Source organism: Crocuta crocuta, unplaced genomic scaffold (assembly GCF_008692635.1).
Source record: "Crocuta crocuta isolate KB4526 unplaced genomic scaffold, BGI_CrCroc_1.0 scaffold43, whole genome shotgun sequence".
NCBI classification, from domain to species: Eukaryota; Metazoa; Chordata; class Mammalia; order Carnivora; family Hyaenidae; genus Crocuta; species Crocuta crocuta.
The window spans coordinates 465,136-492,413 of NW_027529429.1; the positions used below are offsets into that span (position 1 = coordinate 465,136).

The window sequence follows — 27,278 nt, forward strand, 5'->3', positions numbered from 1 at the left end:
TGAGCAGAGAATAGAGATTTCCCTTTTATACATATTGCAACAAGTTCTCCATAAAACATTCATCAGAAATAAATTAAAAAGTCCTCTTGCCACTGCCTCCAAACATAAAAAGGAGCCTATACCCCAGCCCCAGCCCAGGCCACTAGAGGCCCTGATTGTCCATGGAAGAAAGTTAAGGATTGAGGGGCCCGAAGCCTGAGACAGGAGGACCAGATCCCTCCTCTGAAGTATCCAACAAGAAAGGTGAGGTGACAGCATGGGCCTGGGAGATGGCAGCCAACTCCTTGAGAAACTCAGGGAAAATGACTGCACAGTAGACAGCATTCTTGACTCGCAGAGCCTCACCTTGGCGCTCAGGGGCCCCACCCCGAGGGGGCAGAACCGGAGTTGAAGCCCCAGGGGAGCCCCCACCTAGGCCAAGTCCTGCGCCGTCTCTCCCAGGCTGAAGAACCAACTGTGCCGCCTGCCGGGCCCTGGTTGGACTGTGTGCATGCCGCAGGAGCAACTCCCCCAAGGATGGCCTCCGGCTCTTCACTGGGAATAAATGGATATCAGGGATCATAAAGGTGTTGGGGTAAGGCATACTCTCTCGGTCTGACAGAGATGCCCCCTCTCCCTGGGTTCATGGATGTCTGGACTAGAACTCTAAAACCAAAATGCTGCCTGCCCAGCTTTTTTCCCTCCATGCAGCCTCCCCACCAAGCCAACCATCACCCTTAGTCTTCTCAGTCAACACTTCAACTGTTTCATTCCCAACCAAGACCCCTCCTCCATGCCCTCTCCCCTGAGGGACTCACTAACTGCTCTTCCCTTCCCAATTGCTGTTCTACCATCACTAACCTATTTCTCCTCAGTCCATAACACACCTTTACCTTATGCTCTTAAACTAGAACCAACCACTTCCACCTTCCCTCTGCCTATCTATAACACAGGACCCACAGCCTCTGCTCCTTCACCACCTACGGGGTGTATATATAATCACAGTCCAGGGGCTTTACCATTTCCATCATACTCCACTACTGCTCCACAATCTGCTCTCCTGTGCCACCACTTTGCCTACCACCAGTCCCTCTCCTAGATCCACCAAAGCCTACTCCTACTTCATGTCAGTGAAGACAACTTCATATGGCCAGACAAACTTCACCTCGCTTAGACTCAAATGAACCACTTAAAATACTGCCATCTCTCCTCTAATTTTCTTCCTAGCTTCCTGTCTCTGCATCTTTCACCCATCTCTAGGGCCTAGACTCTAGGGTAGTCTCTAATCATGTTATAGTTCCCACTCTCTATCTCTAATATTGGCTAGAGAGATATGCTGCACAGGCCTACTAAATACGGCATTCAGAACCCCTCACATTCAGAACCCTTCACCTGCCCCCTCCAACCCTTCTCCAAACTCTTTACTTCTCCACACACATCTGCTCTTCCTGGAACCCTCCAGGCTCCTTTCATACTTCCATAGCCCTCTAGGCCTTAATTTTGCTCTTCCCACTGTTTTCATCACCCTTGGCCTAATCTTATTATCCCCACTCCTCAGAAACCTCTGATTTGCCCTCCACTGACTTCCCATTTCACTGCCTTTATCACACTGTACTGTAATAACCTGTTTATAGTTTATAGGTCTTCTATCTCATATAGTAATCCGTGAGTTCAAGGGCTTAGACTCTTATTTACTTCTACAGTGAACCCAGTGCTAGCACTATGGAAATAAGACATATTCAAAGTGCTGTACCATGAGAAAATCCTGCTAAGGAATGTCAGCTGGGTCTGCACAGCTGTATAATAACCGTTCTGGTACTGTCTTCCCAATTCACATCTCTCATACCTCCATCTCACCCCTGCTCTCTTGCTTTAGCATATTATTTTGCTTCCTACTTTGATGAGCAAATAAAGGACTTCAATTTCCTGACCTTTCCCTCTACGCCTTACAACTCCATGAGTATGTATCACTTCCTCCTTTGATCTATCCTCATTTCCTGGTGCACTGGATCCCACTACTTCCACCACCTTTGGGACCTTGCTTTCCCAGTTATTACATTTCTTTAGTCACTCTCCAGACTGACTACCAGCTCTTTAAACGCAGAGGTCTCATCTTGTACCTCTCTGAGTAGCCTGTACCAAAGACAATGGCTAGTACATATGGCAAATGCTCAGACACTTACGGATGGAAGATCTAGATTTAAAACTGCATGGTCACATTTAACTCTTTCTTCTTCCCTGTACTTCACAACCATTCACCAAACTCTGCCAAGACTTCCTTTTCATTCCCACGTTATCGAATTCTTCCTTTCTGTTTCCACTATTCTAATTCAAGCCTTGCAGGTCATATCTACATTTCAGCAGAAGCCTCCTGACTATTTTCTCCGGGCTCCAATTCACTTAGCACATGAACTAATTTGCTCATCTCTCTACTCTCATATCTAAGAACCTCCAATGGGTTCTCACTGCCCAAAAGATCACAACTTCTACCCAGCCCAACTCCTAATCTGAGAACCTAATCTGGGCTCTGGCCAAATCTTTCCAGCCTTACTGCCAACTGCTCTACCACCTTCCAAATCCTCTACTCCAGCAAAATAGTTCGTGCTGTCCCCTGGACAAAAGAATAAAGCCATCCCACTCCTTTGACTACCCAAGTCCTATCTATCTCTCAAGGACCATGTCAAATGCCATGCCTATTCCCAAACTGTAACAATCCCTCAAGTCCCCTTGCCTATCTATTTCAGCAGTTTTTGCTAGTGCTGCTGATTTGGCTCTTAGTGGACACAACTATATTTTATCCCCTGACCAGAAGCCAGAGGACAAACATCAAGACTCAATTTTCCTACAGCTCCTCAGTTCATGGCACAAGGCTTTACCCTTAATAAGAGCTCAATTAACCTGGGCTAATTAGCTATCTAAGGAAGGTAGGAAGAGGACCGGAGGGGTGGGGTAGGCCTCACCTAGGGGATCGGAGCGGCGGGGGGCAGGTCCTGCTGCAGGGCCCTCGGCCCAGTCCAACTTGCCACGGGCAATGAGGTACTTCTTGGCTTTGGATAGCAGTGCTGGGAAGTCCTCCTGGGAGGCTGCAAAGCTCTCAATTTTATTCTTCACAGAACCCAGCACCTATGAAGCACAACTTCATGACATTTCTGTGTGGCTCTAGACTGACAGTCCTTTCTAATCCCACTGGGCCTGTTCCCAGCCCCCCCAGGGTCACTCCAGCTGTGGGCCTGGCCCACCATGGAGCCTGGACGCACCCATGCATGCATGCATCGCACACCTGCAGCAGGGACTTGACACTGGGCTGGAAGACCATGTTGGTGTTGAGCAGAAAAGAGCGGAGCAGGGGCTGGGGGTGACAGGCCAGCTGGGCCACCAGCCCCGTCAGCAGGAAGTTGACATAGACGGAGTTCTGCAGCATGTTCTCGAGTTTGGCAAAGAGCACAGCCATGAAGGGGCCTGGGGAGGGTGGGCACAAGGATACAAGGCCTGAACAGAATGTACATTGCACGCATTCCTCCCAAAACCAAGAGACCCCCCCGCAACTAGACAAAAATCATTTGTGTATCGGTGTCTGGGTATGTTTAAGTATCCTGTGATCACCTAATCTGGAGGAGATGAAATGGCAGATACCACGTAGACCTAAGAGTCCACATGCAAGCTACACACTCAAGATGAAGAGCCAGATGATTGGCTCTGGACTCAGAAAGACCTGGTTTCAAACTCCAGCTTTATCCTTTACTAGTTAAGTTGCTGGATGAATCAAAATTCTCTACGCATAGTGTCCTACTTAACAAAATAAAATACACCCACCTCACAAGGTTATTAAAAGGATCAAAGAAATATTCTTATAAAGCAGGAGCCCAAGACACAGCAAATTATAAGTTTTTGGTAATAACTATATGCTACGTAACGTCTCTCAGTGTTTTAAAAAATTTCACCCAAGAGACATTAACAGAAGAAAGAACAAGCAAGAAAGTGATTAGGACCAAAAGAAGAATCAGGTTACACATAAGACAGGATAACACTACATCCGGATCAGAAAGAAAGCAAGGATGAAATGTAACAAAGACAAAGGTAACTGCACAGGTCAACTTAAAGATAAGGGGAGAAATCTCTGGAAGCTCCAAAGAAGAAATCAGCTTTGTTCAAGAACTGGCAATCAAGAAGGTAGAAGAGAATCTAGGAAAAAGTTTAGTTCAGAGCCAGAGAAAACTGTTCAGAGAAGACTCTTTGCTGAGTGAGAGGATAACAGAAGGGGTTAGAATCATCTACTAGGAGAACTGGCCTCAAGTGAGCCAGTTCACCAGCATGAGGACTCTAGAACCATAAGTCTAACCAGTGATCTGTAAGGGAAAGGGATTATACCTAAGAACTGCACCATGAACCGAGACAGGAAAACGCTGAAAGGAAAAGAGGCAGTGAACTCCAAAAAAGATCCTAGAACATTCTTCACTCCAAATGTGCATGACTGGCCTTAGCTCCATACAACTCTAGTTTAACAGGGTCCTAAGATACCCCATAATTCTGTCCTTCTGTTTCTCTTCATTTCCTGAGACTTTCTTGCATGAGAAAATGCAAAAGGCTCAGAGGAGTTTACAAAGAAGAAAAGAGACACGGCTTCAATTAATGTTTCAAGAATGTGGTAAAACCTGCATACCACCTTCTAGTGATACTGAGCAGGAAGAAGCAAAGCCTAAATAACTGGGAAGACATTCTCTGTAGTCTGCAATAGGGAGTTGTCATGACTCAAGCAGAAGCCTCGATGCTGTGCAAGCAGGATGGCAGTATATGCCAGGCCCAGATAGGACACATACTGATCAAGGTACGGTAACTTGACTACAAACAACCAGAAGATGAGTGGATACCTTGGTCAACTTATATCTGCTATGCACCCAAAAGATGATAATTCTAGTAAAGAGCTACCACGTGCTGAGTTCTCCCAAGGTACCAACATCATAAGTGGTTTACACGTGTCAATGACATGGAGGGACACTAACTCAAGGTGTGTCTAGACACTGCTTCTCAGAGGTGGTGTATTTTGTTTGTTTGTTTGTTCCTCTAGAGTAAGGATAAGAACCAGATAAGAAATGGGATGGTAAAGCTGGCTCTCAAATAAAAACAAAGAGGAGTTAGCCTAGCCACTCAGGCAGGTCTAGCTCCAGGGTCTTTAGAAAGACCCAAAGAACTCAGTTGGGGAGATCAGAGCTACACTTCTGTCATTTGCCCTCTAAGAGGTATTTCACTCTATCTGCTTCAGTCCTTACTACTAAACATAAGTCTTTAGGAAAGTTTTACTGAATAGTCATATCAACCAACAAGGTACAAAGACAAAGGACAGGAAAAACCTGAAATTGAGTCCTTCTCTAAAGAGACTGGGAGAAGAAAGGAGGCCAGGGAAGAGTAGGGGAAGAATTCCAGAAGAGATGATCCTGGGCCACAGAAAAGCTGACAGGAGACCCAACACCCAGACAAATATACTGGTGGGAACAGCATGGATTACAGGCGCCTCATATACAGGGCACCACATATGTCCTCCATATATATTGTTCTGATATACTGCTGTGATTCACCAGGAAACACTAAACACATCCTGATCACAATCCCAGGAAATGGCCAGACTGGGGAAGACGAGGAACATGCACACAGAACATACAAGGCTCAGACATAAATTAATACTCAAACCAGCACAAGCATGGAAGACGTATAGACAGACACAGAGACACAAGTATGACATGTACCTGGAAGGGATCCAAGCAAAATGGATGAGGAGCTAGGCAAGTATACGGAAATGACATGGACAAGAAGTCTCAGAAATCAGCACAAACATGTCGAATACATGCAGAGAGTATGCAAAGGGAAAGGCCTAGGCTAAGTAGCTTACCAGTGAAGGGCTGGCTTGGCAGCTGGTTGAGCGTCCGCAAAGGGCTGCTGAGGAAGGGGCCGGGGGGCTCAGGGGGACAGGTGAAGCTCTCATAGGCCTCCTCCTCCTCAAGAGGTAGTGAAGGCTCTAGTGGGGGTTCTGAGCCAGCCCCACCATTGCTCAATGCCACCTCCAGTTCCCGGAGCTCCTGCCCAAAGCCCTCTAGTCCTGCCATGCCCTCGGAGGTGCTCTCTGGCAGTTCCCCAGCCCCCTCCTGAGGCACCCGACGAACCTTCTTGGCCCCCTCAGGCCATGGTCCTGGCACCCCATTGAGCTGGGGCGGGGGCAGGTGGAGGCCCTCCCCTGCACCCCCAGCAAGCCCTCCACACCCCAGCTCTTCCTCCTCCCCTTCCCCCACATTGTCCCTGTCCTCCTCAGGCAGTAGGCTGCGTTTCTTAGTCCGGGAGCCAACAGGACTGGGCTCAGGAGGGGGCCGCTCGCCATCATAGGGGGCAGACCAGGTACGGCAGGCTCGGACACACCGGTCCACACCACGGCGCGCCTCACGCAGATACTCCAGGTAATTGTCTTCCAGCTCACCAGGCTCCTCCACAGGGCTGGGCCGTCGGCCAGGGCTGGAGGCTGGGGATGCAGCAAGCCCTGGTGAGCGAGGGGCTGGAGCTGGGGATTCCGAGCCACCCAGACTCTGCTGTCGCAGGAAGAGGGCCAGACGAGATGGTGTGGAGGGCCGGGGTACTGTCACCACAGAAGAGGAGTCAACACTTGGGCTTCCAGGGCCTACAGAGGGAAAAAAAACATAAGAGGAATCAAAGAGACAGAGGGCCAGGAGGAGCAAGAAGGCACCTAGGGAGACTAAGAGAGAAGGCAGTGAAGCAGCAAAGACATGTGACCTATTTAGGCAGCTGATTCTCCACCCTCTAAATTAAGCTTTTCTGCATCCACCACCGCCTCTCACCACCCCCAACGCCAAAGAAACAATGGAAAACAGAAACAATATATGACTGGAATGAAGAAAAGGAGCAGCTGTGCTCAGAACTAAATTTCTTTGGTGGAGTTAAGGCATCGACCTCCTCAAAGATGGAAATGCCACTCATGGCTGTCTCCCCCACCCCACCCTAACCCCACCTTCTTGCTAGGCTCCCCAGAACACAGGCCATACCCGTGGTGTCCTCCCTTCTCCCTGCCTCTCTGCTAGGCCCACCTCGTGCCCATGAGGCATGCTCTGGACGGGGTGGGCTATGGGCACGATGCCTGCAACAGCGTGGGATAAGGGAGAGAAACTTGTCCGCAGCTCGTCCATATAGGTCCACATCACGTACAGCTGGTTTCTGGCTCAGCATCACATGGTTACATGGGACAAGATACCTGGGAAAGCAGAAAAAGGGGCACAGGATAGATCAGAAAGGAAGGATAGGACTTGGGAGAACATGAGGCCAATGGAACTACATGGCTAAGCCATGCTCCACATGAGCAACCCCAATACAACCCATTGCCCAGCAATGCACAAGGCCTTGAGAGTTCAGGATCAGCCATCCCTCAGCCCTGCCCCCACAGGTACCTGAGAACCAGCTGCAGCAGGACATCCTCACAGCTGAGGTTCAGTAGGGTCCTGAAGAGACTCAGAGAGACCATGCAGAGCTGGGGGGGTGGGGGAGGAGGGAGGGAGTCACCATAAGAGCTCTCTATCCACCAAGATGTTTACCAAATGGGAACCCTCCCAGCCCCAGGCCCAACCAACCACTCCTACCTAGAGTAGCATGTGCACAAGGCCTGGCACATAATAATCATTCAAGTAGTAAATAAATGATCACATGATCTTTATAGGCAAGACATCACTATTCAGATTGGAATGAACCATGTGTCAGATTCTGTATTTCTACAGACCATACACACATGTCAGCAGACTCTCTGGCTACATACCCGTCAGCAAAGATTCCAACAGTATGTAATGGAATGAATACCCATGAAGAAAGACCCTAAGAAATACTGGGACTGAGTGAATGACTAACAGAATGACAGCCACAATATGATAACTAAGTGAATGCCTGTCAGCAGAGACTGTGGCTGGCTGCATAGTAACTAAATGCCTACCAACAAGAAACCAGAGGGAACCTGGAAGAATCCCAGCTGGGAAGTGGGCGGGGCTGTGAACACGGAGTCTGAGTCACCTCCCCAACACTGATGTATCTCTCAGAAGGTAGAAGAAAGAGAAGCTCAATTACAGCTGACAGGAAAAGGAAAAAATAGGTGGGTCCAGAATAGAGGAAACCATTTGTTTTAGAAAATAAGAAGGGTGGTTCTTCTCTGGCTAGGCAAAGAGAGTGGAAGAGAACAAACATAAGTAAGCACTCCCTCATTCCTCTGAATCCCCACAGCACTTTCTCTCTACTTCCCTTATGGCAGGTATACTTGGAGCTCCCTGGAAACAACTAATGGGTCTTAGGCCAGAGCACCCTGCACAGTCTAGGTGCTCATTATTTACTAAAAAACTGTGGGAGGATTAAAAGCCAACTGCAATGGGAAAGAAATGAGATAGCAGCTCAGATATTTGGATATTTGCATGGATGTTCAGATTTACCCTAAATGACCATTTTAACTAGCAATGAAAACATCCACACTCACTGAAAGGTTGTGTGGTAGGTAGAAAAATGGACCCCCCAAAGATGTCTAAGTCCTAATTTCCAGAACTGCAAGTATTTTACCTTATGTGACAAAAGGTGCTTTGCAGTTATGATTATGGTTAAGAAATTTGAGGTGGGAAGAGTAGCACAGATTATCCAGGAAGGTACAATCAAATCACTTGAGTCCTTAGAAGCGGAAGACCTTTTCCAGCTGGGTCAAAAAGAAATCTGAAGCTTGAGGGGACTTGATCCACCAATGATGGCTCTGAGGAGGAAAAGAAGGAGGCTACAAACCAAGGAATTTGATTGGCCTCTAGAATCTGGGATGGTCCTTAGCTGACAGCCAGGAAGAACACGGGAATCTCAGTCCTAGAACTGCAAGGAAATAAATTCTACCAGCAACCCTACTGAGCAAGGAAACAGATCCACTCCTAGAGCCTCCAGAAAGGAACACAGCCCTGACAAACATTTTGATTTTAACCTAATGAGATCTGTGTCAGAGTATGACCTACAGAAATATAACATAATAAATTTGTGTGTTTTAAGCCACTATGTTCGTGGTGATTTGTTATGACAGCAATGGGAAACTAAAACAGATAGTCAGGCACACAGACTGACTATCCAGCATGATTCACTTTAAGCCATAAAAGACAAGCTTAAAGAAGTTCAAAGTCAGGCCAACAGAATCAAGACTAAAAAGGCCAAACAGTAGAAAGGAAAGCCACTGCATGTTTAACACAGGCAGCCTGACATCAGAAGCAATCTAGTCCTCCAAGAAGCAGGAACCAAGAAGAAATAACTCAAGAACAAGAAGGCTCCTGAGACCAGAGGACTAATAAAATTAAATACTAAAGACTAAACACAATGAAAAAGAATTGAAGAAGTGAGGATACGATTAAGACAAAAGCAACATGGATAGAGGCCAACATAGGAAAAAAAAAAAAAATAAACCTCAAGAAATAAATTAACTGTCTCAAAATACGAACAGGACATTCCATCAGGTAAATAGATAGAGGACAATGATCTAACTTCAGCATGAGAAATTGATATCTTTGAAAAATTAAAATTTGACATCTATTCCCTACTGATTTTTGCCAATAACTCTTAACTAACCCGGGCATGTATCATGAGAACTTTTTGGAATATTATAAAAATACACATGCCCTGCATATTACAATCTAAGAGATCTAAGGCTGAGAGCCTAGAAACTGTTGTAGCTGTTGCCATTTTCAAATCCTGAAGTGTGCACCTTCTTCAGAAACACTGGTCTAATCAAAGTCAGTGTAGAATACTTCATCCATACCCTTTGTTATTCAGAAACCTCACTTACACAAAAGAGCTATCCCAAAACCTCACCTATTGAGAGGCCTGCTACCAGGTACCTCAAGGTATCTCAATGATCTTCAAGAGTTTTCCAGAACCTTTAGTAATCTAAGAACTTCTATTTTAAATACAAGGACCCAGGGAACTTCAATTATTTGTTATAAGAAGGAAACAAGGATAGTTCCAGAGCTAAATAAATGGTATAAAGTTCATGACTAAGCGAATGCTTTATCTCCCTAGAAAGACTCTGGGTCTTTATTACTTGGAAACTACTTACTCCTATTTCATACATATTTCTACTGATTAAAATCCGAACTGCTTAACATGGTCTACAAGGCCATGCATGACTGAATCTTACTTACCTCTCTACTTTCACCTCATTCCCTTCTCCCCCTTTCTTACTGTACCTACAATCTTACTGGTCTTTCACTTCCTCAAATACATTCAGTTCATCCCCATCTCAGGTACCTTGCAAGCTGCATCTTCTGCCCAGACTCTTCTTCCACTTGTTCCTCAATAGGTGAACTCCCTTGTGACCTTTAGATCTTAGTTCAATGTCCCCTCTGACCACTCTATTACTTTCTAATCACCCTGTTTGGTTTTTTCATAACAGTGACCACAATTTTCAATTATTTTATTAATGGGTTTGTGTATCTACCTCCTCTATGAAGAAAGTTCCATGAAGCCAGCAACTATGTCTACCATGTTTACCACTTATCCTTAATAGGAGAAAATAGTAATGCCCATAGTGAACATTCAGTAAAAATGTTCAGGAGGAAGGAAAGTTTAAGTAGGTAAGTGGGGAGATAGGTGCCCCAAGTTACAGCAGTTCAAATGCAGCAAATCCAAAGGGAAAAAAAATCTAAGCATACCAGTAACAGCTGGGTTACCTATCAAAGCAAATGCAAAACCTGGAGAAGTGATCTCGAGTCACCCACAGCAGGCCACAGTACAATACACAACTGAAGAGAACCCCAGGCCAGTGCTACATCACAAGTATAGCACAATGGCAAAACCCCATGTCATGATAAGCAGCCAGTTATCCAGAAAAAATAACTTGTGTTCTAGATTCCTATATTAAAAAACAAGGGAGTAGATAAAAATCTACTCCCAAAGTGGTCAAAAGTTTAATAATGGAAAGTAAATGCCACCTCACTTTAAAGTGACTGCTGGAGACAAAGGCCAAAGAAGGGCAGGCACACCCTCCCAGAACAAAGGTCAGAGAGAGAAGATGGCTCACCCAGGTAAGCCAGGACAGAGGTAGGGGCCATACCCGGGAGTTGCTGCCAATACGGGCAACGAGGGTGTCAAGAATGGTGTGGGTGTCATGCCGGTGTAACAGCAGGAATCGCAGGAAGGTACGGAGCAAAGCAGGCTCTGAGATACTCCGTAGGAAAAGCTCCAGGTAGGCGGTACTGGCGATCATCTCCTCCACAGAGGTCTGGATGAAGGGGAAGGAAAGTTTGGAAATTTAGGGCTTCCCTATACATGTACTGAGTTATTTTCCCTGAGCTCTAAGAAGAAACCAGGAGTAGACAAGGAAAAGGGGAGCAGTACCCAGCCCACTGCCTCCCACATTGGTCTTGGGATTGGAATCACCACCCCTCAGCCTTGCCACCCATAACTCTCACCTTATGCAGGGCAGGGCCCATGACAGGCACCAAGAACCCATTATGGATATAATCAACTAGCTGCTTCTGCACCAAAGGGTGAGCCACCTGTAGGGGTGCAAGAGAGAAGAAGGAGGAATGTGAGGTGGCCACTGTCTGGAAGAGAATAGAATGGTGCAAGCAGGCATCCCACCCCCAAGATGGCAAAATAGCAAAACTCCAGGGAATGTGGCCCCTTCCCACCCCATCTCCCCAGAATGACCAAGGACCAGACCTCCTGGGAAGCGCAATCCCACCTGAATGACTGCATTGCAGAATTCTAGGGAACTCATGAAGAGCGCAAGGGCTGGCACCCCCAGCCAGTCCTCCCGTCGCAGGCAGTGCCAATCATCCCCTGGAACCTCAATCTTGCGAGGCAGTGAGGAGTACAGGGCACTCAGCCCTGTGGCCAGCACCTGGGGGCCATCCCCAAGAACAGGTTACCAAAAGCTCAGACAACATATAAAAGGGAACCAGGGGAGCTATTAACTCAGAGTTTTGATGGGAGTGGGGGAAAGAGCTATTCCCCAAGCAGGTATTTAGTTACCCAATGTGCCAGGACATCACCTGGGAACACTGGCCCATGAAGAACCTTACTACCTATTCTGTCCACCTAAGCCCATGTTTCATCCCCACCCCAACTCCAGGTACTGTTTTCAAACCCAGGGGACTACACCTAAAGGAAAAGAATTCAGTACATAGCCCCTCCACATCTTCTGAACAGCAAGGTGCTGTCCAGTGTCTATATACCGTAGCCCACCCCCCATCCCAGGAGGTGCTGACCGGGCAGAAGTAAGAGTGATCTGCAATGTAGCGGCCCACAGTGGGACTCCCGGCCGACAGAGCCATGAGCAGGAGTAGGGCGTCACGGGCTTGCTGGCCCAGCGTGCCCTCTCGATGGACGAAGGGAACGAGGCGAGAAAAGAGGAGAAGGCGGGGGGCAGCTCCAGGCTCAGGAGGTGGCTGCAGGAAGAACTCGAGCAATGAAGGTTCCCGGGCCAGACATACACACAGCTGGCTAAGAAGTAGCACCAGGCCTTCATCCAGTGCTGGGCTACTGGGCACAGGGCGGCCACAGGCATCCAGCAAGGTCAGCAGAGCCTCACGAACTGGACCATGTCGCAATAGTGGCTGGCGAGCTTCACTCACTAGCATCTCAAACAGCTTCAGTTGCTCAGCCCGCCGTTCCTCAACCCCGTCCCCAAGCTCATCCCATTGAAGCTGCCAAACCAACACACGGGTTAGCAGGTCCTCACGCAAAGCAAATTCCAGCAAGGGCCCAGGGGCCATGGGGGCTGAGGGGACAGCACGATCTTCTACCAGCAGTGTCAACATTTGGTAAGTGTGGTTGCGCACAGCACTGAGATCATCTGCACCTCCAGGAGCTGCCCGAGGGCCTTGCCGCTCCAGGATTCGCACTACCTGGAGAAACAGAAGATAGAAGGAATCTAAGATGATGTGATGACTAAATGGGATGGTGAGAGAGAACAGAAGGTTAGGAGAACTCAGGCAGCCAGTGGATTAGGCCATTTGGCATAGAATCTCCTACCTGGGACCAGTGATTCTTGAAGACCATGAGGCAGGTCTCAGGGTCAGCCATGACAGGGGTCTGCAGACTGGACCCCTGAGGTACACGGTGCCCAGGGCCCCGGGAGGCCAATCTGCTCAGCCAGTTCATCCTCTCCATGAGGCAGGCTGGGCAGGGCCAGTGGCCAGAGGGCCACACTCTGAGAATTTGCCAGCTGGCAGCTTTCTCCACTTGTGTCTCTAGTCTGCTTCATCCGGTCTGCAGGAACCAGTAGCTGGCCATGGAGCCAGAAGATACACCAGGCTGGAATAGTGAACCCAGAGGTCACGGCGCAGTCCAGACCTGCAAATCTAATTCAAAGAGAAAGAGAAAGGAAGAGATGAACAGGAGTTTGCCTCTCTCCATTCCCCAACAGGAAGAACTCAGAGCCACCAAACCACTGAAACATCCACACACATATGTACACACAAAGCATCTTAAGTGTAATGTGTTTAAAACAGAACTACCACCAAACCTGTCACTCTTCCCAGCCTTCTCCATCTCAAGAACAGACACCAACATTCACCTACATGTTCAGGCCAAAAACTTGGGCATCAACCTCTTTCCTTCTTTTCCTTAATTTCAATGTCCAGTTTATCAGCAAACGCTATCACCTATACCCTCAAAGCACGTCTTACTATTGCAATAACCTCCAATCTTGTCTCCATGCTTCCAGACTTGCTTCCTCCTCCCCTGACAGTCTATTCTACATGAAGTAACCAGAGTGATATTTTTAAAACCTAACTTATGTTACATGTCTCTTCTCCTGAATACCCCCCAGTGATTTCCCATCACATTAGTAATAATCCAAATTCCTTACCTTGGCCTCTGGGTACTTTATGATCTAATCTGTATTAACTTCCTACCATCTTCCTCCTCACTCATACTTTACTCATGCAGGGCTTCTAGAATACTCTCTATTCTCTGGGCCTGGAGTGCTCTTCCCCCAATCTTCACATTGTTCATATCATTCCATTTTTTTCTAAAGCTGTCTCCTCAGAGAGGCCTTACTTAATAATATCTAAATAGTACACCTTCCCATCTTCACTCTCTAGCTTCCTAATCTTCCTTCCTTCTTAGCAGTTTTCACTATCTAAAAATATTTATTTGTTTATTTATTTGTCTAGCTTCCACCAGAATGTAAGCTCGCTGAAGGCAAGGTTTGTGTATTTTGTTTACTGTTGTATCCCCAGTACCTAGAGCAATACCTAGGGAGTCAGTAAATATTTGCTGAATGTATGAATGCTTAAGGAAATGAATGAATAAACAAATGAATGAAGGAACAAGAAACCCAGTCTTGGGTGTCTGGCTGGCTTAGTCAGTAAAGTATGCAACTCTTGGTCTCAGGATTGTGAGTTCCAGCCTCACACTGGGTATAGACATTACTTAAAAATAAAAGGAAGGAAGGAGGAAGGGAGGGAGGGAGGAACCCAATCTTGATCTGACTCCAACCCTCTAAGACTACTGAGGAAGAAATTTTTTTCTACCTATCACAGTCCTAGAAGCCCACCCAGTAGGAAATAACCCAAGAGACCCTTAACTAGCTGAACACTCTTAAGTGGTAGAAATCCAGAGCCAACCAAAAGAGCAGAACAATTTTCATTACAGCAACGAACATAGGGACACATTCCCAAAAACACACATATACCCCACTCCTGCCAGATAGAGCCAACACTCACTCCTGGGAATATGACATGACACCCTCACTAGGGAAAGGGAAAAAGTACCAAAATAGCTGTTGGCCTAGACCATGGCTCACAGCTCCTTCTCCATCACACCCCTCACCCCCTCAGCAGTATTATCTCTCACAAGTAAAAAAAACTTCAGAGGAAAGGCGTGGTTCAGTTGTCCTTCCTCTTTAAGCTCAACAAAGGCCGAAGGAACCCAGAGACCTGGCAACAGCCCCACACTTAGCCCTTGGGTTATGTTACCACCATCCCTTCCACCCAGATACTCTCTCTTACCATAACCACCAACTCACAACTAAAGGAAGGTAGCAACTATACTTAAGGAAACCTTCTGTAGAATAGGAGACAGTCTTATAAAGGGCAGGCCAAACCTAAACAGCAGGCAGGGCTCACTCACTGTACATCCATACTGATATGTATGAAGTGCTCCACAAAATAATCAATGCAAATACAAAGACAGATAAAAGCGGTTGGAGGGGAGCATAAACAAAACCTCCAATGAGTATTATAAACAGAGGTATTTACAAAAGTGTCACAGGGATCTGAAAGAAAACAAGTAATTCTGCCTGCAAGACTGTAACAGGATTTCAGAAAAGAGAGGACTTCTAACTTAAATCTTTAACAACTGAGATATTGGCAACAAAGAGAGCAGAGGAAAAGGCCTTCATACTAAAAACAGTTATGTACAGAGGCACCTGGGTGGCTCAGTCAGTTAAGGGTCTGACTTTGGCTCAGGTCATGATCTCATGGTTCGTGGGTTCAAGCCCCATGTTGGCTCTGTGCTAACAGCTCAGAGCCTAGAGCCTGCTTCTGTGTCTCCCTCTCTCTCTGTGACTCTACTGCTAGTACTCAGTCTCTCTCAAAATTAAACATTAATAAAAATTCTTTTAATTAAAAAAACCAGTATGTAAAAAAATATGGCACTATGAAAGAACATCACAAATTTGAAAAACAGTTCCAAGTTTGGGATGGCATAATCACAGACTACTTAGAAAAAAGAGAAACAATATGGAGTTGAAGGGTAAATATAGGTGAAGGTTATAATCAGTACTGAATCAGGCTAATGAGTTTGCGTTTTATCTATTGACACCCCAGAAACAAAAGAAGATTTTTTAGACAAGGAAATGACAAGATCAAATTTGCCTTTAAAAATATGTCAGATTGTGGTATAATACGGTGGAGCAGAGAGAGTCACATGGCAGATGAATAAGGTGGTAAGAGCAGGATTAGAAAAGATAAATCTGAGATTCACCTTTATCTTAGCATGTCCCACGTGATAATAAAATTATTTACACCTGTAACATCTCTGCCAATAACACCAACCTCCGTCAGAAGTGACCATTATCATTCATTCTTTGCAATTACAGTGCCAAGACTGTGCCTGGCATTCAGAAATGCTTGTGTAACTGAACGCTAAATTAAAACTAATTACAGCTAACATATATTGAGCACTTACTATGTGCCAGGCTTTATTCTAAGTAGCATATATAGTAAACCTCTAAATGTACTACTGTTACCTCCATTTTACACATAAGAAAATCAAAGCCGAAAAAGGTTAAATATACTGTAAAGTTAGCCAGCTAATCAGTAGCAAGACTGGAATGCAAATGCAGATAATCTGCCTCCACATTTAATGTAGGGATGAAGTAGAAGCAACAAGACCTGATAAATGAATGGAGGATAAGAGAAGACTCAGATATGAAATATAAGAGATTCAGTAAAAGATGATGCTTAACAGGCAAGGAACACATAACAAAGGGAGCAGTGTTTTAGAAAAAAGGATGAATACAGTCTTGGATATGTTAGGCTTTGAGACACCTATAGGATATCCATGATGTCCAGAAAGCAAACAGAAATACAATACTTGAGCTCAAGAGAGAAATCAAGACTAGGGACACACATCCAGGAGTCAACAACTAATTGGTGGTAAATGAAGCTATGGAGAGGGACGGAATCATCCAAAGACATCAGCAGATCCTGAAAGGAACCAAGGGTGACATTCTGGGGAAAACGAGGAACTAGGAAAACAAGACAAGGTGTTTTTGAAGACTGTGAAGGTAGTCAGAAATGAAAGGAAAAATCCAAGAAATAATGATAATCTAGAAATCAAGGAATGGAAGTTTCAAGAAACTAGAGATTGCCATAAGGTATTGTCTACAGACAGACTAAGTAGAATGAAGATTGAAAACAGTCAGTTTTAACAATCAAGTTTTCAATAAACTTAGGAAAGTAATTAGTTAAAAAAGAACTACTAGGAGCCAAAGAAATGTAAAATGCAATTATCAGGAAAGTCAGTAACACAGAAGGATGCAAACAGGGCAACGGCTTAAAGAAACTAGGAGGGGTTAGAGGTGGGAAGTCAAGAAAAAAGAGTTTTTCTTGTTTGGTTTTGCTTTATTTTAGGATGGGGCGCCTCAAGGCTGTTTGTCAAGTGAGGAAAAGAACTAAGAAGAAAGTAACAGGCTGTGGATACATAGGATGGGGATAATAGACAGAAAAATCAGGTATAGGACTAGTCTGAGAAAAAGAAGTATATCAATTCTCTGAGGAGGAAAATAGTAATAAAAGATGGGTGCCAGTTTAGGTAAATCTGAAATCTGAAAAAGGGAAGCTAATATCTACCACCACCCCACCACCTACCTAATCTTCTCTCACTCACTCCCCCAAAAGAGTGGGGGTGGGGAAGAAGAGGTAGGGGTGAGAAGGTGGTAGAGGCACAGAAGAGATGATCAGTCTTGCACACATGGTTTCCTATAAATCATCAACCAGTCATACAGACTGGGAACTACCAGCAGCAGGGATGTACTGAAGAGGTACTTATTTGTCTGCCCAAGTACCGAAGGTACCAAATAAGCAGGGGACGGGGAAGGCAAAGCCAACAGTTGAGAATACTAATAAGAAATGTCCTCTTCTACTAGCTTTCTCACTGTTATTAGCCCTGGGATACTGCATTATCCCTTGTTGGTTTCCTTAAACTCTGCCTATACCCTATAATCCCTTTATTAAATTCTTACCAAACCAAATGTGTTCAATCTGCCCCCATGAGGACCCTGAATGATAGAAGAGTATTTATTACTGCTTACAGAATGCTTTCTCAATCATATCTCATTTGAGCACTGAAAGTAAATAGAGGCCCTAAGGTCAAGTAAGAGTAACACAAAGTAGTAGGTAAAGCAGGAGCTCCAGTGTCCCTCAAAGAAAGGTTTGAATCTCAGTCCACCATTTTCCAGTTGCGTGACCTTAAAAAAATCACTTCACACATTGGAGCCTCAAGTTTCCATATCTATAAATTCGTGATCAAATAAGTATTGTTACTGTTTTAAAAATTAAATAATGTATGTAAAAAAAATTAAATACATAGCACACCAAGCATATAAAGCAGGTGCTCTGTAAATGGCATTTTCCTTTGCCCCTTCCCTCTCCTGATCCGATCTGACCAAGGTATCCTCACCTCTGACTGAGAGGCAAGATCTAACCTGCTCTGACCTATCCATCCTCACCACTTCACACTCCTATCCTGGTGAGTAGAAGACAAGCCAAACATCCAGTCTCAGCAAAGTAAAGCTTTATCATGGCCAAAACTAAACTGCCTTTAGCTCCTAGGACTCATTTCCAAAGATTAACGACCAATTCCTACCTCGCAATATAACTGGAAAGCCCACTTCTGCTTTATTACTTGACCAACAAAGGGCATTGCTCACAAACTCAAGAGAGACTAGCCTCCAAGACCTTTCTTCATCCCTCCCCATCCCCAACTCTTCTCAAAGATCTCAAAAAGAAGAGCCATACTAAAATCAGTGTCTCAGAACCCAGAAGCTAACACTTAACCTGAGCCCCCTTCACAAACTGCAAAAATACAAAATGAGACCATAGCTTTGTGTTCCTGTCATCTACTTAAGACTCTCTCATTCCCTGTTAACCGTGCAGAGTTCAAAAGCAAGACAAAGAAAATAGAATCACCACCCTATTACTGTGCCCTTTCCTGCCACTGCAAAGTCTATGTAAAAGTATACCCCTCTTCCCAGATTTACCTTCAGGCTCACCTGCAGGAGAAAAGGGGGAAGACAGAGCTGATCTTTCAGACCCACAAACAGCCAAGTTCAGTCACTCAACTCAGGGCACAAAATGAAGCCTTACAGGTACATTCAGCAAGGGTGTCTACCAACCACAGAATAGCAGGCACAGGGCAGGAAGTGACTCAGTTTTACTGAGGAACCTTTGCCCTAGGAGAGGCAAGAGAGGGAGGGAGCTGGAGGTAGGGATACACCTGCAACACCTACAGCAGACAGGGAGAAATCAAAATGATCTTTCACGAACAGGTCAGTAAAGTCCTGAGCTTTCTCTCCCTACAATGACTCTTCTCAGGCAAGATGACTGATTACTGACATAAGAGGTATGCACGAGCTATTACGGTAAATACTGAAAGTGGAAAGATCTGGTTAAAACCTCACAGGAATACAAAAGGAGGGGAGACTGCACAGAAGCCTACTAATCTAGAGCTCGGCTTACATATATCCTCCCTGCTTGTCCATCCTTCAGCCTATATGTATAAGACAAATGTGTTATCGATGTGTGGTCCCAACTCACTCACTTCTCTCTCCCCAGTACCACCTCTGCTTCTTACAGGGAATCTCACCTGACTTACACAACAATGTGGGCCTCAGTCATGGTGACTCTCCTTTACAACAGTGAATCCCTGTGTCACACATGGTGCTTTCTCTCTCCACCCCTCTTAGATGATGATGACAAAGAAGATGTCAAAAAGAAGAGAGACTGAACTAGATCCTAAAGAATAAAGGAAGTTCACTGGGCAGAAAAGAAAGTGTTCCTACTTAGGGAAAAAGCTATTACAAAGATCTCAAGCCTCAAAAAAGTAACATGTTAAGGAACTATGAACAATTTATTCAAGCTAGAACACAAAGAAGGGAATGGCAGGAGATGAGGCTGGAGAGGTGATCTGAGGCCAAATGATGCCATATTAAGCAATTTGGATGTTGTCCGACAGAACACAAAGAGCCAAAAGTTTTTAAGTGAGGAGCTCCATGATTACATTTGTATTTTTAGAAAGATCATTCTAGGGACAGACTAGAAAAGAGCAAAACTGAAGGCAGGAGACTGTTGGGGGTTGGGAGTGGAGGCGGAATCCAGACCAGAGATGAGGAGGAAGTAAACTAAAGCTTTAACAGTGAAGATGTAGCCACAGAGATGAAGAAGAGATAATTTAAAGGGAAACCTTAAGATTTTAGTGACTGACTAAATCAGGCCATCAGGAAGCAGAAAGAATGAAGATGACACTTTAGTCCTTGCCTGGACTGAGATACAGTATATGGTACAAGAGCATGCTCTCAGAGCAAAGACAGTGAGTTCTGTTCTAGACATGTTAATTTATGACCCTGTGGAGATATACAGTAGATCTCTGAATATATATGATTGGACACAGGGAGAGATTGAGACTAAAGAAGTAACCGCCCCATCATGATATACTTCTGTATTTCACACTCTTTCTCCAAACTGAATTTGTCTTTTCACATACCTATCTCTCTCAACCTGACTTAGAATTCCATAATACCACAGAGGACCATGTCTTCTCTATCTTGTTATCTCATATAATGGGAGTGTCACAAGGACTACATACTGAAAAAGAATTTGCTAAACAAATAAATGAATATATGAATGAATGAATTTGTTCTCCCAGTACTTAGTAGAGTGCCTGGTGAATAGCAGATGTGGAATAAATGATTACATACAGCACTCCAAACATGTGTCTAACTAGGTATCAGCACCCTCACTTATGTTACATCTTCTCAGACTTATCACCGGTATGTCTAAGTCAAAATCCATTGAACTTACTACACTACTATTTCAACAGAGTTCAGCACAGCTTACCAAATTCAGTACTTTCTCTGGAACACCCAAGAATTTGTATAGTCCCCAAGAACCTTCTGATGACATGACTTGTCCTGTTACTGTCACAATGTGAACCAAGTATTATGTATACCTGTTCCCATGTCATTGCCAAATTACGAAACAGAAGCCCCACCTCTCTGTCACCCTCAAAGTATCTTTAATCTCTTTTGGAACCACATTAATTACAAATGATAAAAAACACTTTTTGCCAGTATAATGCCCTCATGTCATCACAACCTTCCCCATACTTAACATGCCTTTTAGTCCACATCACCTTCACTCTGTTACAAAACTTCTTTCCCTAAGTCACTCTCAGGAGACCAAATTTTGGGTTCAGCCTTGCCACTTTATGCTATGTGCCCTCTGGTTTACTAATATGATTCCTCATTTATAACAGAATTCCTGCCCTTGCCTACTTCACAAAGTATGTAAACCCAGTGAAACGTGAAATTAAATGAATGCTGTTCAAATGTCAGACAGAAGTTATACAGAATTACTGTATAAACACATGCCCCCCAACATAATACAATAGCCACACCATCATCACTCTAAATTTCTGGATTTCAGGAACCAATACAAATAATTTCTAAAAAATTTTACAAAGAGGGTTGTTAGTTTTTATTTTGGCAAATAAGACCATTTCTTTAAAAGCCACCATCAACCATCACCATTATTTCATCAGTCAGAAAACATTTTCACTAAATGAAGAGAATAAACCCAGAATAAACTTATGTTTATGAAAACTCATGTTTCATATGTTATCTTTCTCTCCTTCTACCTTGGATGGATGAACACTTTATCATGGACTGGCACTGTCCTTGGCCCAGAGGTTAGCAATCACTGCTATAAACCCTGTTATGATACATATAGGTTCTACAGTGTTCTGCCCTTCAGAGTAGGTGGTCAAGGGTTGTACCAGCATTAAAATGTCTGGCCTCCAGAGAGAAGCAATGAAAACATACCATGTCAGAACAGTTAGTTCTGAGGCTGAGACTATGGAACAGAATGGCAACTTGGACTTGGGTTGCCCTTCATTCTCAAGAGAATTGTCTGGACAGGAACGGCCTAAATCTCCCTGAGGCTGGGAAGGTATCTGGGCTCTGTGGCCAACTGTGACTAGAGAGGAATATGTAGTGGTAGGAAAGCAAACTATCCATTAAACCAGTGCCAACTCAGTTTTCCAGGACTTTTCATGTTTATTTATTTTGGGAGAGAGAGAAAGAGATAGAGAATCTCAAGCAGGCTCTGCAGTGTTAGCACAGAGCCTGACACGGGGCTCAAGCTCATAAACCATGAGACACGTGACCTGAGCCGAAATCAAGAGTTGGGCACTTAACCAACTAAACCACTCAGGCACAGCTAGAACTTTTAAAATGTTCATGTACATGTGGTTGGCATGGAAAAAGGGACCCACAAGGTACTACTAAAATGAACCCAAAAATGTGTCATGGACGGAAGAATGAGTTGCCAAGGGATAGGAGAAACTTCTGAGTGTAGTAAAAATGTTCTGTATCTTGAAAGTGGTGATGGTTTCACAAATGTAAACATATGGTAAAACCCATGTACATTTTAAACATGAGCAATTTACTGTATAACAATTTACCTCAATAAAGTAGGGTGGTTTTTTTTTAAACTTAACTGTAAGAAAGTGAGAGCAAAGCCATTCTGTTTTGAGAACCTAAACATAGTGTTGTATGTAACAAACTATGTGACTTTAATGAAAGTAGAATCAGCAACTCAAAGTGGTTAGTCCAATTTAGATGGCAATGGTCAGAGTGCAGCTAAGCATAGGTGAGAAGCAGCAGTGGAGTAAGACTGCCCAGAAGCAGGTGGAGAAGAAACAAACATGGGCAGTCATTGCCAAAAAACCTCCATGAGAGGGACCATCTCCAAGTTTGAAGTCTCAAAGAGGAACTTGAGAAACCGGCAGTTTCAGTGATTACTCTGGTTGAAAACTAAAGCTCAAAAATGATTTTCCTTATCCTACTTATTACTGCCCATGATGCCTTCATTTTTCTGTCCCCAGAAAGCACACTTCCACCCAGGCTGTCCTACTCGGTCTGAAACTACTGCTCTCACTGGGCAGGACAGTCCATCGAAGTAGGACTGACTTACCTCACCCTTATCCAAGCCTCACAATCCTCATTCCTTCCCCCCGTCCCCTACCCTCAACTCCCTCACCCATTCCCCACCAGCCCGCATGCTCCTGCCTTTGCCGTTTACTCTCCCTCCCCGCACAGGCCCTACCCTCTCACTCTGGTCCCAGTGTTGCCCTCACCCCTGCCCACAGGTGCCTCAGCCCCTCAGTAAACCATGTTCACAAGTCCCTTTCCCTTGGTCCCCTGAAGAGCATCCCCAGCCCCTCTTACAACCCAGCTCCTCACTTGCCCGCTCACCCTCAGGCTCTTACCCTGCTCCTCTACCTAAGACACTCACACCCGGCCCCTCAACACATGCCAGCCCCTCACCCAGTGCCCTCACAACCAGTAGAGTCACCAAATCCGGTGCCGTCATTCCACAATCCCTCAGCCTCTCATGCGAATCTCCGAACCCTGCGGCCCATACTTGCTGTTCACTCACAGAACCCCGACCCTGACCAGGCCCGATCGCCGCAGCCGTGCTAGGTGAGTTCAGGCCGCCGCCATCGCTCCTCAGGCGCACCAGCCGCGCCCCGCCCCGCGCCACACGCAACCCGCGCCCCCGCGCACCACACGTAACCGCCCAGCGACGCACCGCTGGGCAGTGGCGTGCCACTTCATTGGCTGGACCAGACCAGAGCTGGAGCGTCGAGACTTGTTGCCTGGCAACGGCCGAGCGCAGGGGCGGGGTCGCCGACGGCGATGCGAACGAGGAGTACCGCCTCTTCTCCGGGTCCCGCCCCTTGCGCTGTAAACCCCGCCCCTCTGAAGGACTCCAGCGTGTCCTAGGGGAAGACTCCTGGAGAGGCGGAGTCCACAGGGCGGGGGGCGGAGCCTAAGGAGGAAAGGTCGAACCAGAAGGGCAGAAGGCGGGACCTATGGAGGGACGCGACTTTAAGAGACAGGGAAAGGCCAGGGGCAGGGCTTGGGAGAGAGCTGCGGCTGAGGGACTAACGTGAAGGAGCGGGGCCAATGGTCCAGGGCAATGCTTAGGATGAAAGAGTGGGCTGGAGTGGGCGGGGCTAGCATGAAGGAGTAGGTCTGAGGGGAGGGGTCAGCAAGTGGGCAGGGCCTGTGGAAAAGCTGAGCCCAAGAGAGGGCTGACTGCAGTTAGGACAAATATCATATGTTTGCACGTATAGGAGGATTAGGAGGAACTTGACGGAGGAACAAGGGGGAGAAGAAGGGCGGAAATGGTGGGGGAAAGGGAGAGAAGCAAACCATGAGACTCTTGAATGCTGACAAAAACTGAGGACTGATGGATGTGGGGGGGAGGAGGGATGGGCATGGAGGAGGACACTTGTGGGGATGAGCACTGAGTGTTATGTGAAAACTAATTTGACAATAAACTATTAAAAAAAAAGACTATTAAAGTTTATTTATTTATTTTGAAAGGAAGACAAAGCGTGAGAGAGAGGGGCAGAGAAAGAGAGAGAGAGAATTCCAAGCAGGTCCTGCGCTATCAGCGCAAAGCCCAAGACAGGGCTTCATTTCACCAATCCTGAGATCATGACCTGAGCGGAAATCCAGAGCTGCGCTTAACCTACTGAGCCACCCAGGCACCCAGGGCCTACTTCATTTTTGCCGCATCTGCACAGATTGCTTGGACGACAGTACCGGCCGGTGACCGCCCCTCCCTAGCTTCCGAACACCTGCTGCCCCGTGATCCCTTGGATACTGTCTTGTTCCTTGTTCAAGGAACACGAAATAAGCACCTCCATGCCAGGCAGGATTCCAGATCAATTAGAATCCATGTCTGCCCTGGAAGACCTCAGCCCTTTAGCCAGATAATTGCAATGTATTGTAATAATTGCCATCAAGGAGCAGCACTTAACATGATTTTATGTATAGAGGATAAAGGGAAAGAAGGATGAAGGGGCTGAGGGGAGCCTTTGAGGAGTAAATGACATCTTCGCAGAGAAATGAGCAAGAGTATGATAAACTAAGACAGAGAAAGGAAAGCTTCAGATCAGGGCTGTGGCTTACTTCAAAGTACCGCACCAATGTTAATTCCCTGGTTATATAAGATGATAACAGGGGAGCATGGGTGAAGAGTTTAGGGGGACTTTTCTTTACCTTTTTTACAACTTTCTGTAAGCCTGAAATTAGTTTTAAAAATATTTAAAAAGGAAAAGAAATGGAAGTTTCAGCCCATACCAATGCAAGGAAGAATAAACAATATATGGGGAGGTTCTCTGTGAACTACAATCAGTACAGCGTGTCTGGAGGCTAGGGAACATGTCTAGGCAGAGGAAACACTGCAAGATGAAGTTGAAGACACGGATAGATGTCAGGTATTTGAGGCCATGTTAAGGAGTTTATATTTTATTGAATAATAGAGAACTATTAAAAATTCTATACATTGTCAAATTGATAAGGATCAAACTGAAGTAGTAAGTTACAGAGAAATAAACATGTGGACTTTAGAAGGTAGGGCACCAGGGCTTGATGACTGGATAAATATGAAAGGAAAATGGAATAAAAACTGATGCTTAGTTTATATAAGTTCTCTCACAGGCAAAACTCAACTATTGTATTAGAAGTCAGGATAGTGATTACCCCTGGAAAAGCAATGACTGGAAGGGAGCAGAGTGGGGTTCTTGTAGTGCTGGTTAGATGGGTGTGTTCACTTTGTGAAATTCATCAAGCTGTAGACTTAGGAAATGTGCATGTTTTTATATATATGTTTGTTCTGGTTGCTATGCTATGTAACAAACTTAGTAGTATAAAACAACAACTATTTTATTATGTTCACAGATTCTGGGAATTCAACCAAGACACAGCAAGAATGGTGTATCTTTCTTCAGTGATGCCTGGAGCCTCATACAGGACACTTGAATGCCTCGTGGGTAGAATCATCTGAGGCTTCTTCACTCACATGTCTGATGCCTGGGCTAGGACAACTCAAAGGCTAAGCTCAGCTGTGACTGTCAAACACAGTCTAGAGATATGACCATTCCTTATGGGATTGGGCTTCTCACAATGTGGTAGCCAGCTTCCAAGAAGGAATATTCTGACAGGAGGCTTCCACATAAGGAGCATTCCCGACAGAATTAAGAGAAGGAAGCTATATGACCCTTTATGATCCAGCCTCCGAAGTCACACATCATTCCTGTTATATTCTATTGGTTGACAGTCACAAGGGAAGAATGTCAAAGAATTTGTGGCTGTTTTTTTAAAACTGCCACAATATCATATAATAATCAGAATGATAATAATAAAAATAAATACTGTTTTAAATGTTTGGGCTGAAAGACCAGAGAGAGTGATTATAAGAGAACAAACAGATGAAGGAAGATAATAAGCTCAGTTATAGACCCAATGGGCTAAAGGTGACTATGGGATATCCATGTGGAGACCTCCAGTGAACAGTTAGTGGTATATATATATATATATCTGCAGCTCAGAGTTCCTGGCAGTCACTAAATGGGAAAGGAGATACTGTGGGTGACCAAGATTAGCCAGAGAGAACTGGGAGCACAGAAAGAGAGGAAGGTCTAGGTCAGAGTCCTAAAAAACACCAACATAGAAAAGATGGGCAGATGAGCTTATGAAAAGACTCAGAAGAAATAAACAGAAAAGCAAGGGGGCACCTGGGTGGCTCAGTCATTTAAACATCCAATTTGGGGCTGAGGTCATGATCTCATGGTTTGTGGGTTCAAGCCCTGCATCAGACTCTGCACTGACAGCTTGGAGCCTGGAGCCTGATTCAGATTATATTTCTCCCTCTCTCTCTGCCCCTCCTCCTCCTTGTTTCTCTCTCTCTCTCTCTCCCTGNAAGATAAAACCTCAGAGTTATAGCACTTTCAACAATAGTCAAATCATGGAAAGAGCCTAAATGTCTATCAACTGACGAATGGATCAAGAAGATGTGGTTTCTCATGCCAATCAGAGTTGCTAAAATGAACAAATCAGGAGACTATAGATGCTGGTGAGGATGTGGAGAAGTGGGCATCCTCCTACGCTGTTGGTGGGAATGTAAACTGGTGCAGCCCCTCTGGGAAACAGTGTGGAGGTTCCTCAAAAAATTAACAATAGAACTCCCCTATGACCCAGCAATAGCACTGCTAGGAGTTTACCCAAGGGATACAGGAGTGCTGATGCATAGGGGCACATGTACCCCAATGTTCATAGCAGCACTCTCAACAATACCCAAAACATGGAAAGAGCCTATGTGTCCATCAACTGACAAATGGATCAAGAAGATGTGGTTTATCTATACCATGGAATACTACATGGCAATGAGAAAGAATGAAATCTGGCCATTTGCAGCAACACAGATGGAACTCGAGGGGGTTATGCTGAGCGAAATAAGTCAGGCAGAGAAAGACAGATATCATATGTTTTCACTTATAAGTGGAACAGGAAAAACTCAGCAGTGGACCATGGGGGAGGAGAAGGGGAAAAAGTAGTTGGGGAGAGGGAGGGAGGCAAACCATGAGAGATTCTTGAATACTGAGAACAAACTGAGGGCTGATGGGAGTAGGGGAGAGGGGAAGGGGGTGGTGGGCATGGAGGAGGG

The 27,278-nt window shown here is 45.3% G+C and overlaps 1 protein-coding gene across 9 annotated transcripts; it reads right to left on the reverse strand.

Moving 5' to 3' along the window:
- Window positions 1–11: 11 nt before the first annotated feature.
- Window positions 12–23,268, reverse strand: FHIP1B (FHF complex subunit HOOK interacting protein 1B). Of its 9 annotated transcripts, none has more exons than XM_077759530.1 (12): window positions 23,199–23,268; window positions 13,006–13,334; window positions 12,240–12,878; window positions 11,714–11,872; window positions 11,439–11,525; window positions 11,081–11,248; window positions 7,422–7,501; window positions 7,023–7,228; window positions 5,864–6,640; window positions 3,260–3,438; window positions 2,940–3,102; window positions 12–534 (listed from the first exon to the last, which is right to left on the reverse strand). In XM_077759530.1, exons 2-12 carry the CDS (start codon window positions 13,141–13,143, stop codon window positions 173–175), a joined length of 2,958 nt encoding a protein of 985 aa, XP_077615656.1. In that variant the 5' UTR covers window positions 13,144–13,334; window positions 23,199–23,268; the 3' UTR covers window positions 12–172. The 9 variants fall into 9 exon arrangements, with proteins under 9 accessions (XP_077615656.1, XP_077615659.1, XP_077615662.1 ...); XM_077759533.1 differs by having other exon boundaries at window positions 23,184–23,268; XM_077759536.1 differs by having other exon boundaries at window positions 7,065–7,228; window positions 23,115–23,268.
- Between the last annotated feature and the right edge of the window lie 4,010 nt (window positions 23,269–27,278).

Bases quoted from the DNA above. Each gene is read 5' to 3' on its own strand.
- FHIP1B (XM_077759530.1), bottom strand. From the start codon at position 13,143: ATGGAGAGGATGAACTGGCTGAGCAGATTGGCCTCCCGGGGCCCTGGG. The intron at 6,641-7,022 runs GTATGGCCTGTG...TTCCCTCTGTAG, and splicing joins GAGAAGGGAGGACACCACGG to GCCCTGGAAGCCCAAGTGTT. The intron at 3,439-5,863 runs GTAAGCTACTTA...CACCCTCCCCAG, and splicing joins GCCAAGCCAGCCCTTCACTG to GCCCCTTCATGGCTGTGCTC.